General features: G+C 55.7%; 1 protein-coding gene across 1 annotated transcript; it reads right to left on the bottom strand.

Annotated features, from left to right (window-relative positions):
• Positions 1 to 183: 183 nt before the first annotated feature.
• PADI2 (peptidyl arginine deiminase 2) lies at positions 184 to 14,353 on the bottom strand. Its single transcript, XM_014310010.1, is given in 19 exon segments — positions 184 to 325; positions 370 to 437; positions 538 to 609; positions 1,636 to 1,764; positions 1,885 to 1,970; positions 3,207 to 3,300; positions 4,073 to 4,217; positions 4,695 to 4,846; positions 7,215 to 7,322; positions 7,395 to 7,506; positions 7,592 to 7,695; positions 7,876 to 8,056; positions 10,635 to 10,758; positions 11,279 to 11,396; positions 11,475 to 11,536; positions 11,687 to 11,756; positions 11,835 to 11,901; positions 11,903 to 11,977; positions 14,259 to 14,353. Coding segments are annotated over 19 exon segments (2,004 nt in total).
• Between the last annotated feature and the right edge of the window lie 1,824 nt (positions 14,354 to 16,177).

Genomic DNA, 16,177 nt, shown 5'->3' on the forward strand with positions numbered 1-16,177 from the left:
ACAGTAATCCCCGACGTAATTATTGATTAATAATTAATTATTAATAATTCAGTTATTTAATTTCCCAGCTTTTTCCTCACAGCAAATTCATTTATTAAGGGAATCTCAAGCAACACACGCTGGGGGCAAAGGTGGAGGGAGAAGGAGGAGGAAGAGGAGGAGAAGGATGAAGAAGAGGCCTGGCTAGGGCGTGAAGTGCCACCACTGGAAGGCGAAGGGCCGGCGCTGGACGTTGGTGCCGCAGCGCACCTCGCCCAGGCTGCCGTGGTACGAGGCCACGTCCTCCAGGAAGCGGCAGCGCAGCCCCAGCGGCTCCAGCAGCGCGCTTGGCGATGCCCCGGTTGATCATGGTGACCTGTGGGGTGACACCAGAGGATGTTGGCATCATAATGGGTGATGCCAAAGGGCTTGGGGATGCCCAGGTCAATCATGGTGACCTGCAGGTGACACCAAGGACATTGGCATCAGAATGGGTGATGCCAAAGGGCTTGGAGATGCCCAGGTTAATCATGGTGACCTGCAGGTGACACCAGGGACATTGGCATCATAATGGGTGATGTCAAAGGGCTTGGGGATATCCAGGTCCCTGGCCAGGACAATCATGGTGACCTGCAGGTGACACCAGGGGCATAACTGTATCAGAATGGGTGACACTGAAGGGTTTGGGGATACCCAGGTCCCAGGCCAGCATGATCATGGTGACCTGCAGGTGACACCAGGGGCATAACTGTATCAGAATGGGTGACACTGAAGGGCTTGGGGATGCCCAGGGCAATCATGGTGACCTGTGGGGTGACACCAGAGGATGTTGGCATCATAATGGGTGATGCCAAAGGGCTTGGAGATGCCCAGGTCAATCATGGTGACCTGTGGGGTGACACCAAGGGACAGTGGCATTAGAATGGGTGACACTGAAGGGCTTGGGGATGCCCAGGTCAATCATGGTGACCTGTGGGGTGACACCAGAGGGTGTTGGCATCATAATGGGTGATGCCAAAGGGCTTGGGGGATGCCCAGGTCCCTGATCAGGAGGATCATGGTGACCTGCAGGTGACACCAGGGGACAGAATGGGTGACACTGAAGGGCTTGGGGATGCCTGGGTTGATCATGGTGACTTGCAGGCTGACACCAGCAATGTTGGGACAGATAAAGCCAAAGGAAAGACACTGATCACCCTCCTCCACCCTCAGTACCACTTTTTGCAGCTGCCCTCCCTCACGATTCCAAATCCAGCAGAATTCCCCCTTTTTTATCATTAAAACATGCGTCACCGCTTGCAATTTCACCACTTTTTTAAAAAAAACCACTGCAAGCACCACAACACCACTAAGCTGTGTTAGACCTATGTTTATCCATGCCTGCCTGGATATATTTGCTTTTGCTAGACAGCTGGGAGGTTTTTCCTTGGGAAAACTTTGGGGAAAACGTGCCTCTCAGCTTGCAATTTCACTGCTTTGAACGGGTTTTGCCTCAAAACCGCAAAGCCACCGAGCTGTGTTAGACCCGTGTTTATCCCGGAGATATTTCCCTTTTCTAGGCAGCTGATTTTTCTTTTCCAGGAAAACTCTGGGGACTCATCCTGGCTGATGGAGCTGCTTTTTGGGGAGTAGCCAAGGGCAGGAACCCCGCCGTACCGAGTTGGGGAAGTAGGGAACAGCTTTTCCCTGCTTGTCCAGCTTGAAGAGGGCCGGCAGGTCGATGATGTCCTCCTCCAGCAAGCCCAGCTCCTTCTTGAGGATATCCCTGTTCCAGTCGATGCAGCGCTGCGGGGGACGGAGCAGAGCAGAGAGGGGCCCAAATTCCACCACTCCCTGTGGGGTTTGTGCCACGCCGGGGCGGTCCCTGCCCGAAATGGGGGCTGTGGCCCGGAGTGCGGGGATTACCTGCACGTACTGGTTCTGCTGCGCCAGGACATCGTTGGACAGCACCTTGTTGATGGTCATGCGCTTGGTGTCTGTCCCCGAGTACCCTAAACAAACAAAACGCCCTCGAAATGAAGCAGCGCTGGCAGGAGCCTGGCTTGAGGTGGGGGATACAGATGGAGAATGCCCAAAAAATAAGCTCCAAAAGCCCCAAATCCCGATTTCCTGAGGCTGGGGTGAAAGCTTGGGAAGCTGACGGGAGGAAATCTCTGCCCGTTGGAAAGAGCATTGGAAAAGTCCTGTCATACATCCTCCTGCCCAGAAATCCGGTGGATTTCTCCAGAGTGTCGCCCTCCATGGGGTCACCCCTGGTCTGGGGACAGCTGGGCTCCCACCAGAGGAACCCTTGGAGATACAGAGACCTTCTCCCAACCCCGTCAGGGATCAAAACCACAATGAAATGGAAAAAAACTGGTTCTAATCTAAGGCGACACAAGAGCTGCCTGTTGTCCTGCTCCATACCCTTGGAGATATGGAGACCTTCTCCCAACCCTGCCATGGATCAAAACCACAATGAAAGGGAAAAAAACTGGTTCTAATCTAAGGCGACACAAGAGCTGCCCGTTGTCCTGCTCTGTGCTGGAGCTCCATATCCTTGGAGATATGGAGACCTTCTCCCAACCCCATCAGGGATCAAAATCACAATGAAATGGAAAAAATCCTGTTCTAATTGGGACAGGAGAGCTGCCAGTTGTCCTGCTCTGTGCTAGAGCTCCATATCCTTGGAGATATGGAGACATTCTCTGAACCCCGTCAGGGATCAAAACCACAATGAAATGGAAAAAATCCTGTTCTAATTGGGACAGGAGAGCTGCCAGTTGTCCTGCTCCTGCTGGAGCTCCATATCCTTGGAGATATGGAGATATTATCCCAACCCTATCAGGGATCAAAACCACAATGAAATGGAAAAAATCCGCTTCTAATCTGGACAGGAGAGCTGCCAGCTGTCCTGCTCTGTGCTGGAGCTCCATATCCTTGGAGATACGGAGACCTTCTCCCAGCTCGGTCAGGGATCAAAATCACAATGGTGCTAATCTGGGGGCACACAAGAGCTGCCAGTTGTCCTGCTCCGTGCTGGAGCTCTGCTGGCATTTCCAGAGGCTCCATCCCTGGCAGCAAACATCCCCTCTGCGCGGAGGCCCTTATCCCTCCCATCCCACTCGCTTTCCCGAAATAGGCCCGGAGGAGGCTGGGGGCGGCGGGCAGGCATCCCGCTGAAGGACACCCAGCGGGGAAATGTCCCCGCGTGGCCCCGGCTGTGCCACCGAGCGCTGTGCCCTTGCCTTTGAACATGGTGGCTTCTCCCTGTCCCTCCTTCTGCTTCTCGCGGAAGAGCCGGTAGCAGGCGGCCGGGCTGGCCAGCAGCATCCGGAATCGCTGCGGGAACACGGCAGGGTCGGCTGCAGCCCCGCAGCACCCCAGGACTCACTTCTGCAAAAACCCGAGCTGAAACTCCTAAAATTGGGAGTCTTTGCTGTTATCTAGTGCCTCGTTTAACCCGTGGAGGGTTTGTGGGCCTAAATATTCATTTTTTGAGCCATCCAGGTCAAGGCTCAGTTTCCCTGAGGGAAAAATTTATGTGAGAAGCAGCCAAAGCCATGATAGAGTGAAGAGAAATGATCTGAGAACATGTGGGCATAAATATTCCTCTTTTTTTTTTGAGCCATCCTGGTCAAGGCTTGGTTTCCCTGAGGGAAAAATCTGCATCAGAAGCAGGAAAAACCATGATAGAGAGAAATGTTCTGAAAACACGCGGGCATAAATATTCCTTTTGGTTTTTGGAACCATTCTGGTCAAGGCTTGGTTTCCCTGAGGGAAAAACCCATGTCAGAGGCAGGAAAAGCCACAAGAGAGGGAAGAGAAATGTTCTGAAAACCTCTGGGAGATGCTGAGCTGCTGCAAACCCCCAGGAATCTTCAGGCTGGAATTTCTTGGATACCTTTGCAGGCATCTTTTCCCTTCTATTTGCATTCATTAATAGCCCACAAAATCACCTTTTTTTGTGCTCAGATCCCTCATTTTGGGGTGGGGAATAAAACCCAAGCAAACACTGGCTGGGGGTGCCAAAGGAAGGAGCTCTAGAGGTTTCCCAGCGGGATTGGTGTCCCGGAGGAGGAACCCTGGGGCAGCACGGGGGGTCTGGGGGTACCTTTTTGTCGGAGGTGGGGACAAAGTTGACAAACTCGTTGATGTTGCCCACGGCCAGCCAGTCAGAGTAGAGCTCCACGGGGGCCTGGACGCGCTGGGCGTAGAGGAAATCCCGCACCAGCCTGGTCATCCTGCGGCCCGCGGATCTGGGGGAGAATTCCCATCAACATCTGCCTGGATCCTTGGACTGGGGGAGAATTCCCATCAACATCTTCCTGGGTGCTCAGATTGAGGGGACATTCCCATCAACATCTGCTGGACACTCAGATTGAGGGGACATTCCCATCAACATCTGCTGGACACTCAGATTGAGGGGATATATCCATCAACATCTGCTGGACGCTCAGATTGAGGGGACATTCCCATCAACATCTGCTTGGACACTTGGATTGTGGGGTATTCCCATCAACATCTGCCTGGAAACTCGGACTGGGGGGACAGTCCCATCAACATCTGCCTGGATATAAATTGCCTCTGAGGTGGAGGAGCTGGGAGCCCCCACCCTGCTCAGGCAGCATCTGATTGACCCAATTACCCCGATTTTGGTGGTGGTTCAGGGCTCTTGTTGAGGCTCTGCTCCCAAATCCGTGTTTTTCCCATATCTGCGTTTCCCCCTCTCTTACGCGGGGAAGCTGCTGCCGATGAGGATCCTTCCCAAGGGATACTCCTTGCCAGCCACGGACACGGGTGGGCTGACCTCCACATTCCCGAAGGAGTCCAGGCTGGCTGCAGCCTCGAAGAGGGGCTCCTTGTGCACGTAGCCGAAATCGGGGCCCTGGGAAAAAGGAAATGCCCTGAGTCCCCACTGCTGCCGTGGTGTTATCCTCCTGTGGGGTGAGCGAGGGCAGCGACGGCAAGGGGACAGGAAAGGGGACAGGAGAAAGGGATCGTGGAGCTGCAGGAACAACTGGGAGCAGAGCCCAGGTCTGGAGCCAGGGCCAGATCTCCTCTCATCCCACAGCCAAAGGTTTAAATGTCCGCATTAAGCCAGGCCAGATCTCCTCTGTTCTCTCTAGCCAAGGTTTAATTGTCCACATTAAGCCAAGGTTTAATTGTCCACATTGAGCAGGACCAGATCTCCTCTGTTCTCTCTAGCCAAGGTTTAATTGTCCACATTAAGCCAAGGTTTAAATGTCCACATTGAGCAGGACCAGATCTCCTCTGTTCTCCCCAGCCAGGTTTAATTGTCCACATTAAGCCAAGGTTTAAATGTCCACACTGAGCAGGACCAGATCTCCTCTGTTCTCCCCAGCCAAGGTTTAATTGTCCACATTGAGCAGGACCAGATCTCCTCTGTTCTCCCCAGCCAAGTTTTAAGTGTCTACATTAAGCCAGGCCAGATCTCCTCTGTTGTCTCTAGCCAAGGTTTAAGTGTCCACATTAAGCCAAGGTTTAAGTGTCCACATTAAGCTAATTAAGCAGCCCTGAGCCAAGTTCCTGGCTGGCTCTGGGAGGGAGGTGAACTCCGGCCCCTGAGGGTGACTCTTCCCTGGGCTAAGAGCCACCCCAGGGCTGCACGGTGCTTAAATCCCACTTAAGGCCTGATTTCCAGGATTTACCATATCTGGGATTGGAGGAGCTGTGCATGCAGGAGTAATTAGTGCTGGGCTCTGTGTGCCAAAGCCCGAGGGAGTGTTAAAAACAGGGCAAAACCGGCAGGGATGGGACCAAAATCCCGCTCTCAGGTTGGAGTCGATGTGGGCCCGGAGTGCACGGCAGCCCGTGGGATGAGATCAGGTGTCCCCGTGAGGTTTGAGTTAAATCCCAGTCACTTATCAGGGCCGGGTTTCCATGGGGATAACCCAAATATACACGTCAGGAAAAGTGAGAGCCGGGGGTGCTTCCACCCAGAAATTCCCTTTTTAAACCCAGGGCGTTTGGAGACCCTGGGGTAGAGGGAGCACAGCTTTCCCTGAGGCTCCCTGTGCGGTTTTGGGGTGCATTTTTGGGGGATGGCCGGGATCAGATCCCTTTTTCTCTGGGTTCTGAGGGAGAGCCTGAGCACCAACCACCTGCTCCTGACTAATTTCAGTTTAATAAAACCACGGAGCCCGCCCGGTTTCAACTGTCAGGGCTCTGGTTCATCCCAGGTTTGCGGGTCACATCCAAGTCCTATCAGTTCCACACTGATTTTGAGGGGATAATTCCCTCCCGTCTCCTTTTTCCCTGGCATGGGCTTCCAGGGGCTCAGGGCTTGACCCGTGCCCGTGGTGTTGGGCTAAGTATTCCTAGCTGGAAAATGAGATTGGAGAGGTCAGGCTGGGGATTAGGGCAGGCTTCAAAGCAGAAATTGGAGGATAATGCGTTAGCGGCTCCCAAGGCTGAAATTGCTGCCCTAAATACGAGGCAGAGCAATTCCTAAAGGGGGCAGATCCGTGTGGCTGCCCGGCGGATTCGCTGGATGAATCCGGGACTGGATGTTCCCCATGCCAGGCATGAGAAACGATGGATTTCAGTGCTCCCCAAAGCCCCCAGCCTTCTCCAAAGGGACAAAAGCTGGGATTTGTCCTCGTCTCCTGTTCCTGCCAGGGCTGAGGCTGCTCCAGCACCCGGCTGGGAGTTGGGCACAGCGACTCTGTGGCTGCCTGGGGTGCCCAGCCCTTCCCCAGTGGGGTATCTCCGCCAGCTTTGTTCCATGCTGGGCTCTCCCAAAACACCCCATCCCAGACTTGCCCTGGCCCTTTTCCTCAGCCAAGGAGCCCACAGGGATGTTCCTGGCGCTGGCTGCATCCCCTTCTCCTCCGAAGGAGTAAACTGACCCTCTCCTGCTTCCCTTCCCTCTCCTGCTCGGAAGGTGCCGGATATTCCCAGGCTTGGAGGGGGAAAGGAAAAAGCAGCCTGTCCTGGGGTGCTCGAGGGGCAGAAATCCCATCCCAGAGCTCAGCTGGAGCCTTCCACTCCCAGGGGCGCCGGCTCCTCCTTTCCCCCTGGGTCAGAGGTTGGGCTGAGACTGAAGGAGGCATGAGGGGGTGAGGCTGGAGCTGGGTGGGAGGGAATCTCCATGTGGAACTGTTCTGCTCTCATTTTCCAGGCAATTCCACGCACAGAGCCAAGGGCAAGGGGGATTTGGGAAATGGGAACGTGGGCTGGGAGTGACTGCTGCTCCACAGGGAGCTCCAGGAACGCAGGGAGCCTTCTCTCACCAGCAGCTCCTTGACGGGGAGTTGCTCCATCTCTCTCTCCCGAGGGGAGTCCAGCACTACTGGGAAGCTCTTGTGGGGAGCCTGGGTGTAGCCGAGCTCGATCTCATCCTGAGGAAGGGAGGAAATCCCACCTGGGCCACTGGCAGGGAAGGGTTTTCCCGGTTTTTGGAGCCCCCCTACCTGCATCCAGCGGTCGCCGCGGTTGATGTAGCCGAAGCAAACCTTCAGCTTGCAGCCGGCCTTGGCCACCAGGCTCTGGATCTCCTTGGTGAACAGGTAGTTGTCCTTCATGCTGGAGGAAAGGATGGAAAGGATGGGAATTCCCTGTTCCCAGCCTGGCCCCAGGGCTGATAGGGCTGGGGAAGCGCCGCCTGTACCTGCACACCAAGAGGTTCACCGGGGCCAGGGTGTTGGGAGTCATGATCCACGGTGCCACCCGGAACACCACGGTGTCCGTGAAGATCGGCGAGTGGGGGATGCCCTGAGGGAGCCAAGCAGAAATCAGGGACATTCCCCACACCATTCCCCCCAGACGCCCTCCCCTGAGGCCATGTTTGGCATCGGTTAATGCGACCACCCTCCCATGGTTCTGGCGCCATCCCAATCTGCTGGCTGCAGCCTCCCATGTGCCCCATTCCCAGGAGTTCCCGGAGCTCCTGACCTCGGCCAGCGGCTCCAGGAGGCTGACGCGGATGGACACCAGCCCGGAGAAGGTCTCGTCGGGGAAGCGCAGCCCCTCCACGAAGAAGTGGAGCTCGGCGGCCCCGCCAGGGTAGGGCACGGCGTGGAACAGCTTCCTGCGGCCCAGCACCTGCACGTAGCGCTGCCTGAAGAAGGGATTTGTGGGAAAATGGGAGAGACTCAGGTTTATCGGGATTCCCGCCTATTTCCTCGGGATTCCTCCCTCTTTCCTCAGGATTCCTGACTGATTCCTTGGGATTCCCGCCTGCTTGTTTCCTAGGGATTCCTGCTTGTTTCCTCAGGATTCCCGCCTGTTTCCTCAGGATTCCTGCCTCTTTCCTCGGGATTCCCACCTGTTTGCTCGGGATTCCTGTCTGTTTGTTTCCTCGGGATTCCTGCCTCTTTTCTCGGGATTCCTGCCTGTTTGTTTCCTCAGGATTCCTGCCTCTTTGCTCAGGATTCCTGCCTGCCTGTTTCCTAGGGATTCCTGCCTGTTTCCTCAGGATTCCTGCCTGTTTGTTTCCTCCAGATTCCAACTTATTTCCTCGGGATTCCCGCCTCTTTGTTTCCTAGGAATTCCTGCCTCTTTCCTTGGGATTCAAGCCTCTTTTCTCAGGATTCCCACCTGTTTGTTTCCCCTGGATTTCAGCTTATTTCCTCGGGATTCCTGCCTCTTTCCTTGGGATTCCCGCCTGTCTGTTTCCTCAGGATTCCTCCCTCTTTCTTTGGAATTCCTGCCTCTTTCCTCGGGATTCCCGCCTGCTTGTTTCCTCGGGATTCCCACCTGTTTGTTTCCTTGGAATTCCTGCCTCTTTCCTCAGGATTCCTGCCTCTTTCCTTGGGCTTCAAGCCTCTTTTCTCGGGATTCCCACCTGTTTGTTTCCCCTGGATTTCAGCTTATTTCCTCGGGATTCCTGCCTCTTTCCTTGGAATTCCTGCCTGTTTCCTTGGGATTCCTGCCTGTTTGTTTCCTCGGGCAAGGAACTCCAACACTCCCGCTGCGCCCGAGGAGACAGGGCTGGGTTTCCATGGGGATAACCCGAATATACAGGCCAGGAAAAGTGAGATTTTTTCCTGCTTCCCCTCAGAAATTCCCTTTTTTAAACCCGGGATGTTTGGAGGCGCTGGGATAGAGGGAGCACAGCTTTCCCTGAGGCTCCCCGTGCATTTCTGGGGTGCATTTTTTGGGGGATGGCCGGGATCAGATCCCTCAGATCTGCACCTTGACGCAGGAGTTGAGGGGCTTGGAATTTTGTCACGGACAAGTGGGATGAGGGAAAACGTCTCAGCCTTTCCTTGGGAGGTGTTCTCATGGAGTTTCTGCTCCTCCCCAGGAGGACAATGCCCCAAACTCCCCCTGCACGGAGGGACGAGCCTGAGCTCCACCACGGCACATTCCTGGCTGGGTGAGGGATTTCATTCCCACAAAATAAATCCCGGTGCCACAGTGAGGAATGAGGAGGGGGTGTGCTCTGCAGTGTGCTGCCAGCATGGGTAAAGCAGCTGGGCGACCCCCGGTTTAACAGCCCAGCCCTGCTGGCAATGGGAATGATTCAATTTGCTGAAAACATCCCAATTCGTCTCTCTATTTATCCTTATTTTTAATGGAAATTATTCCATTTTCTGAAAAACCATCCCAATTTATCTCTTTACTCTTTGTTTAACCCACCCGGAGTAAGAAACACTGGGGAAGCAGGAACCAAAAAGAGAAATAATTTAAAAACGGAGAAAAAAAGAAAGAAACCACATGAAGTTTGCAGCAGTGGGCTCTGTTTCCCAGCACTTCCTGAGATTTATTCTCCCTCTTTTTACCCCAAAACAGAGCCAGCAGCTGGAGCTGCCTGGGCAGGGACGGCCTCACATCCCTGGGCTCTCCTGGGAGCTGGGAAATGGAGCTGAACTCACTCAAGTGGGAGGAAAATGAGCCAAAAGCAGCTTCTCTTTCACCATTTTCGCTTCCCAGCTCCCGCAGCTGAGGATTTCAGTTCTCAGGGAGCCAAACAAATGTTATTTATATTTAAATCTTCCTTTTCTTAAAACCACACCGGGCTGCCTGCTGCCACCCCTTTGCTGCGTGGCTTTGTGTCCCCCTCCCTCTGCTCGTCCATCCCCAGAGTTTTCCACAGAATGGAAAAGAGGGAAAAATGTGGGGAAAATGGGGGAAAGATGGGGAAGGGGTGTTGGTCTGAGGAGCATGGAGAGGACAAGGTCAGAGATGGGAAGGAAAGGGCTTGTGGGGACCTCAAAATCATCAAAGAGGAGGAGGAAAGGGAAGAAAAAGCAGGGGAAAAGGAGGAAAAGGAAGAAGAGGAAAGGAAGGAAGAGGAAGGGGAAGAGGGGAAGAGGAAGAAGGGGAAAAGGAGAAAAGGAGAAAGTGGAAAAGGAGAAAAGGAGAAAGTGGAAAAGGAGAGAAGGAGAGAAGGAGAGAAGGAGAGAAGGAGAAAAGGAGAGAAGGAGAGAAGGAGAGGAGGAGAGGAGGAGAGAAGGAGAGAAGGAGAGAAGGAGAGAAGGAGAAAAGGAGAGAAGGAGAGAAGCAGAGAAGGAGAGAAGGAGAAAAGGAGAAGAGGAGAAAAGGAGAAAAGGAGAAAAGGAAGATGGGGCAGAGGAGGAAGGGGCAGAAAGGAAGGGGGAGAGAAAGAAGGGGAAGAGGAGAAAGAGGAAGAAGAGGAAAAGGAGAAAGAGGGAAAGGAAGGGGCAGAGGAGGAAGAGGCAGAGCAGGAGGTGAGGAAGGCCTTACTCTGCACATGGAAGACCCCAACTTTGTCGGCGTCACTGACAGAAATGGAGAGGACGATTTCATAGCCCCGGGGCAGGCGCTGGGGCCCCTCTGTCCTCAGCACCATCTGAGCCATGTCCAGCAAATCTGGGGGCGAACGAAGCGAATCGGGCGGGGTTCTCCTTGTTCCCCGCTGGGGTTTGGATCTCCTTCCCGAGACACCTGCTCTTCCCTCGCCACCAGCCCAGGCACGCCGGCAAACCAGAGCCGGTGCCTCGTGGGCTGTGACCCAAACGCCCTTTTCCCGTCCCTTCCCGCTGCCCTCCCCGGCACGGCCGTGCCCTCGGAGCGCCGCGTGGGTTGGGTTTTCCAGGAACAGGTGGGTGGATTCCTGGCTGCCGGCCTCGCGCCTCACCCCGCGCTCCTCTCACCTGTGTGGAGCATCCCCGGCCCGCGCCGTGCCAGCCCCGGGAGCTCAGCCCTTCCCCGGGCCGGCCGCCGTGCCCTGCCTGGCTCCAGTGGGTTGGCGTGGCGTTAATTCCACAGAAATTCCCACGTGGGAAGCTTGCTCAGCAGCTGGTGGGGAGCAGCTGGGTCCTGGGCTGGGTCTCTCTCAGGAAAGGTCACAGAGAGGGGACAGTGGGGATTTTGGGGACAGGACCGTTACCTTCCCTGTTGAACACCTGCTCGCTGTCGCAGTCGGAGGGTGGGATGAAGGGAAACTCCTTGTCACAGCTCACCAGCAGGATGGCCCCGTGTCCCTCTGGTCCCCAGGCCCAGCTCGCCTAAAGCACCCCTGGGGCTCAGCGGGCTCGGGACCCACCGAGCCCGTGGATTTTCCGCGGGTGGGGAAGGCTGGGTACCTTGTTGGGGCTGTTCTTTTCCACCACTCCATCCCGATCTGCGTCCACGTCCAGGGAGATCCCTGTGGGGACAGAGCCGCCTCATCCCCGGGCACGGCGAGGGGATCGGGTGCCAAACCCCCAGAGCCAGCAGACCTGGGTTTGCTGTCCCCATCCCTGCCCTCCTCCAGGCACGAGGGGACAGGGATGGACTCCCAGAGCTCCGGACTCACCAACACCAGTGAGGAACACCCCGGCTTGGTTGATGGGCTTCCCTCCCTCTGCGTAAAAGCTGACGGTGACCTGCAAACCCCAAACCCCGCGTTGGGCCAGGATGTTCTCCCTCCGTGGAGGTCCCGCTGCCGGGATCCCGCTCCTCACCTTGTTGTCATTGACCTCGGAGCTGGCCCTGCTCATGCTGAACCTCAGCACCGTCCCCTCCTCCGCGGCCGCGGAACAGCACGTCCACGCTGACGCCCTCCGTGTGCTTCACGCCAAAGGCCACGGCCCCGGCGGGGGCCGCCCTGCCAGAAACACCCGCAATTCTCAGGGATGTGCAGTATTGATAAAGCCTCTGTGTGGCCTTAGCTAGCCTCAGGAGCCCTGTTCCCCTTGAGAACAGAACGCCCGAGGACCCGGCGTAGCTCGGCGTGGCCGCAGGGCTATTGCCAGCAAGCATAGGTGATTGTCAGCTCCAGTGAGATTCAGCTCAGGATTTCAGCTTGCTTGCTTGGCGGGGTTAGCCCAGGGCAAGAGGCACAGCGGATGAGAGAGAGGAGAAGAGGCGACGGAGGTTCCGCAGAGATGTCTTTATTGATGCGAAGGGGTCCTGGTCAGCGCTTGTTCTAACAAGTGGGTTAAAATGTGCCCTTTTTATAGTATTTAGGAGGATTGAGTTTTGAACCAATGGCAAAGGGTTAAAGTCCTAACCGATAGGGTTACAGGGATATGCTCTAGGGTGGGGGTCAGGAAGTCAGGAAGTAAAATGCTGACTCAAATCCTCCAAGGAGCCTTGCTTGTGTCCATAGGGACTGCTACAGCGCAGCAGTTCCCACCGGGATTCACTCCACTGCCCTGAGCGCGGCCAAGACCGGGCACGCCGGCGTCTCCACGCTCACCGCGGGCACCTTCCTGCCCTGCTCCTGCCTGGGAACTGGAATTTAGCCGGGTTTAGGCCCGGCTTAGCCCCGTGAGGGTTTGCAGCCATCGCTGTGGATAAGGATCTGTAATAATCCCGACCAACCGCGGTTCTCACTTCCATGGAGAAATCCCGGTTCATTTTCCAGCATGGGTGTTTAACAGCTCCTCAAAACACCACGGCCATCCCCCGAGAGGCTTTTCCATGGGAAACTCTCATTTTTGGGGGATTTTATCCAGCCCCAAAGCTGCCAGTGCTGCCCTGCTCCCAGTCCGACGTGCCCTTGCTCTTCCCCTCTCCTTTTCCCGAATTTCCCTGCCTTTCCAGGTTATTATTTCTGGGCTCTTTGCCCCGACACCCAAGCCCTCGCGTTGATCAGGTTTCTCGGATGCCACCGGTCCCACCAAACCCGCAGCCTTGGCGAGGGGGGGAGGAAATCCGAGCGCTCCTTTGCTCCCGCCTGGGTGTTCCTTAAATCCTTCAATTGCTTTTAATTACGCAAGGAAAAACTGGTTTGGTTTCCTGGTTTCTTGGATCTGGGGATCCCGCTGGGAAGGGATTTGGCCTGGAGAGGCGCCAGGGGAGCTGGAGCTGCGCTGCTTGGCTTGAATATCGAGGCTGGGATTTGCAGCAGCAGCAACCAGAATTGAGCCTGGAATGAGCTTTTCACCTTCTTTTTCCCTTGGAGGGAACGATTATCCCAAAGTTCAGTGCTGGGTTTGTTTTAGGGAAGCGGGGTTGGCGCTGTGGGGATTTCCCACTTTCCCAAGGTTTGGGTCAAGAGGTTTTGTGTTCTTCCCTTACTTTGCATTCCCTCCCCGGGGCTCCTGCTCGTGCCTCTGCTCTCATCACCTCCCTGGCGTGCCCCTGGATCTGCTGAGCCCAGCGGGTCAGACCCACCCCGGGCTGGGGTAGATACAGCGGTGTTCAAAGCTTTCCAGGGATTCGTGCAGCTCTGCAAAGCCCAGGGAGGGTTTTGCCCACAAATTGCATCAAAACGGTGTCAGGGCTGTGGGGTTTGGGGAAGCAGAAGGGAAAACGAAGAGCAGGGATTCCCAGAGGGATAAACAGCAGGGAAAGGTGAGGAGGAAGGTGAAGGTGGAGGAGGAGAGGAAGGTTTGGGGGTACCACTCATCTATGGACATCGGTGTGGCTGCCCAGAAGCTGTGGGGTTTGGGACAGCAGGAGGAAAAAGGAGGAGCAGGGATTCCCAGAGGGATAAACAGGGGGAAAAGCAAGGAGAAAGGTGGAGGAAGAAAGGAAATTTTGGGGATCCCTCTAACCTATGGACATTGGTGTGGATGTGGCCGCCCAGCAGCTGTGGGGTTTGGGAAAGCAGGAGGAAAAAGGAGGAGCAGGGATTTGCAGAAGGAAAAACGAGGAGCAGGGATTCCCAGAGGGAAGAACAGGGTTGAAAGGTGAGCAGAAAGGTGGAGGAGGAGGAGGAGGAGGAGAGGAGGTTCTATGGGGGTCCCTCTCACCATGGACATCGGTGGGGATGCGGCCACCCAGCAGCTCTGGGGCTTGGGAAAGAGGAGGAGAAACGAGGAGCAGGGATTTGTAGGAGGGAAAACGAGGAGCAGGGATTTGCAGCAGGAAAAGCAGGGGGGAAGGTGGAGCAGGAGGAGGAGGAGGAGGAGGAAGGGAAGTTTTGGGGTCCCTCTCACCCGAAGACGTCGGCGCGGATGTGGCCGCCCAGCACGCACAGGGCCTCGATGCGGTTCCCGTGCTGCAGCCGCAGCGTGCGCGGCTCCCCCGGCATCTCCCCGGCCATGGGCACCGGCACCGGCCCCGCGCGCTGCCCCCGGAGCTGCCCTGCGGAGGGTGAAATTTGCCTGAGCAGCAAAGTTTTGGAAAATGGGGGAGAAATGCAGCACTTCAAAGAGAAGAAGAGGAAGGGCTGGACCTGTGAGACCTCTGAAAGTGATCCGGGGGAGGGAGGGACGGACAGCGGGGGATGGACAGAGATGGACAGGGATGGGTGGACAGAGATGGACAGGGAGGGAGGGATGCACAGAGATGGATAGGGAGGGAGGGATGGACAGAGATGGGCAGAGATGGGCAGGGATGGATGGACAGAGTTGGGCAGGGAGGGAGGGATGGACAGGGTGGGAGGGCAGGGATGGACAGAGATGGACAGCGAGGGATGGACAGCGAGGGAGGGAGGGCAGCTGGCCCCAGCCCTGGGCAAGGAGCTCCCCCAGCTGTCCCCAGCTCCGGGTTCACCTCCCTGACCCCAGCCTGGCATCCCCAACGCGGATTTGCGGCATTTTCGGACCTGGCCGCATCCCTGGGGTGCGCTTCACCCTCTCCTTCTGCTCTCTAGGGAAAATCCCTGCCTGCTCCCGCTTTCCCAGCCCTGAGGCAAGAGCAGAACTCTCCTTTTTTTTTTTTTTCCCTGCTCATTTTCAAAGGGAAGCTGGGGAGCAGCGGCTGCTGAAGGGAGCTCGGAGCTGGTTTTGTCCCCCCGGGCCGCTCCGGAGCGCGTCAGGAGCGGTTCCCGCCCACGCGGGGTTTGCATCGTTTATGAACACCCAGCTAAATATTCATTTTCCAGCCCAAACTGCTGCCCCAGATTCTGGAAGCCACAAGCAATTAGCGAGCAGCAGCAGAGCTCAGGAGGATGTTCCTTCTTTCCATCCCTCTCGGGCTTCCCTTTCCCAGCCCCGGCTTCCCTCCGTGGCGATGGAAGTCCTTGGGATTTATAGGGATCATCCCCACGCTGCCATTCCCCCATGGAAAAACGGAGAATGGGGTGGGATTTAAAGCCCTTCCAGCCCAAATCTTTCTGCTGGGATTTTGCTGGGGAATATCCTGGATGGATATCCAAGCCGGGAGGGAATCTGATCCACATTGAGATAATTTCCATTGGAATAATCTCATTGGAATTGGGATCACTTCCACTGGAATTGAGGGGTGGAAAGGGCTGGGGGATGGATAATCCTGGACTTTTTGGGATCATCCTCCCCCTGGAATCCCCCCATGGAAAGAGGGGGAATGGGATGAGATTTAAAGCCCTTCCAGCCCAAATAATTCTGGGATTTTGCTGGGGAATATCCCGGATGGAAATTCAGGCCAGGAGTTGGGACGTTCAGGGCTAGCTCCACGTGGGAATCTGATCCAAATTGAGATGATTTCCATTGGAATTGGGATCATCTCTTTGAAATTGGGATAATTTCCATTGGAATTGGGATCATTTCCACTGGAATTGGGATCATTTCCACTGGAATTGAGGGGTGGAAAGGGCTGGGGGATGGATAATCCTGGATTTTTTAGGGATCATCGTCCCCCTGGAATCCCCCCATGGAAAGAGGGGGAATGGGGTGGGATTTAAAGCCCTTCCAGCCCAAATATTTCTGGGATTGTGCTGGGGAATATCCCGGATGAGCATCCGGGCCAGGAGCTGGAAAGTTCAGGGCTGGCAAAACAGGGAATCTGAGTTAATCGGGACCATTTCCACTGGATTCGGGATCATTTCATTGGAAATCGGTTTTTCCATGGATCTGTCCCGCGGCCGTGCCGGGGCCCGGAGGGATCCCGGGTTATCCCTGGATCTGTCTCGCGGTTTCCCGGTGAATCGGAGCCG

Source organism: Geospiza fortis, unplaced genomic scaffold, assembly GCF_000277835.1.
Source record: "Geospiza fortis unplaced genomic scaffold, GeoFor_1.0 scaffold4, whole genome shotgun sequence".
In the NCBI taxonomy this organism is placed as follows: Eukaryota; Metazoa; Chordata; class Aves; order Passeriformes; family Thraupidae; genus Geospiza; species Geospiza fortis.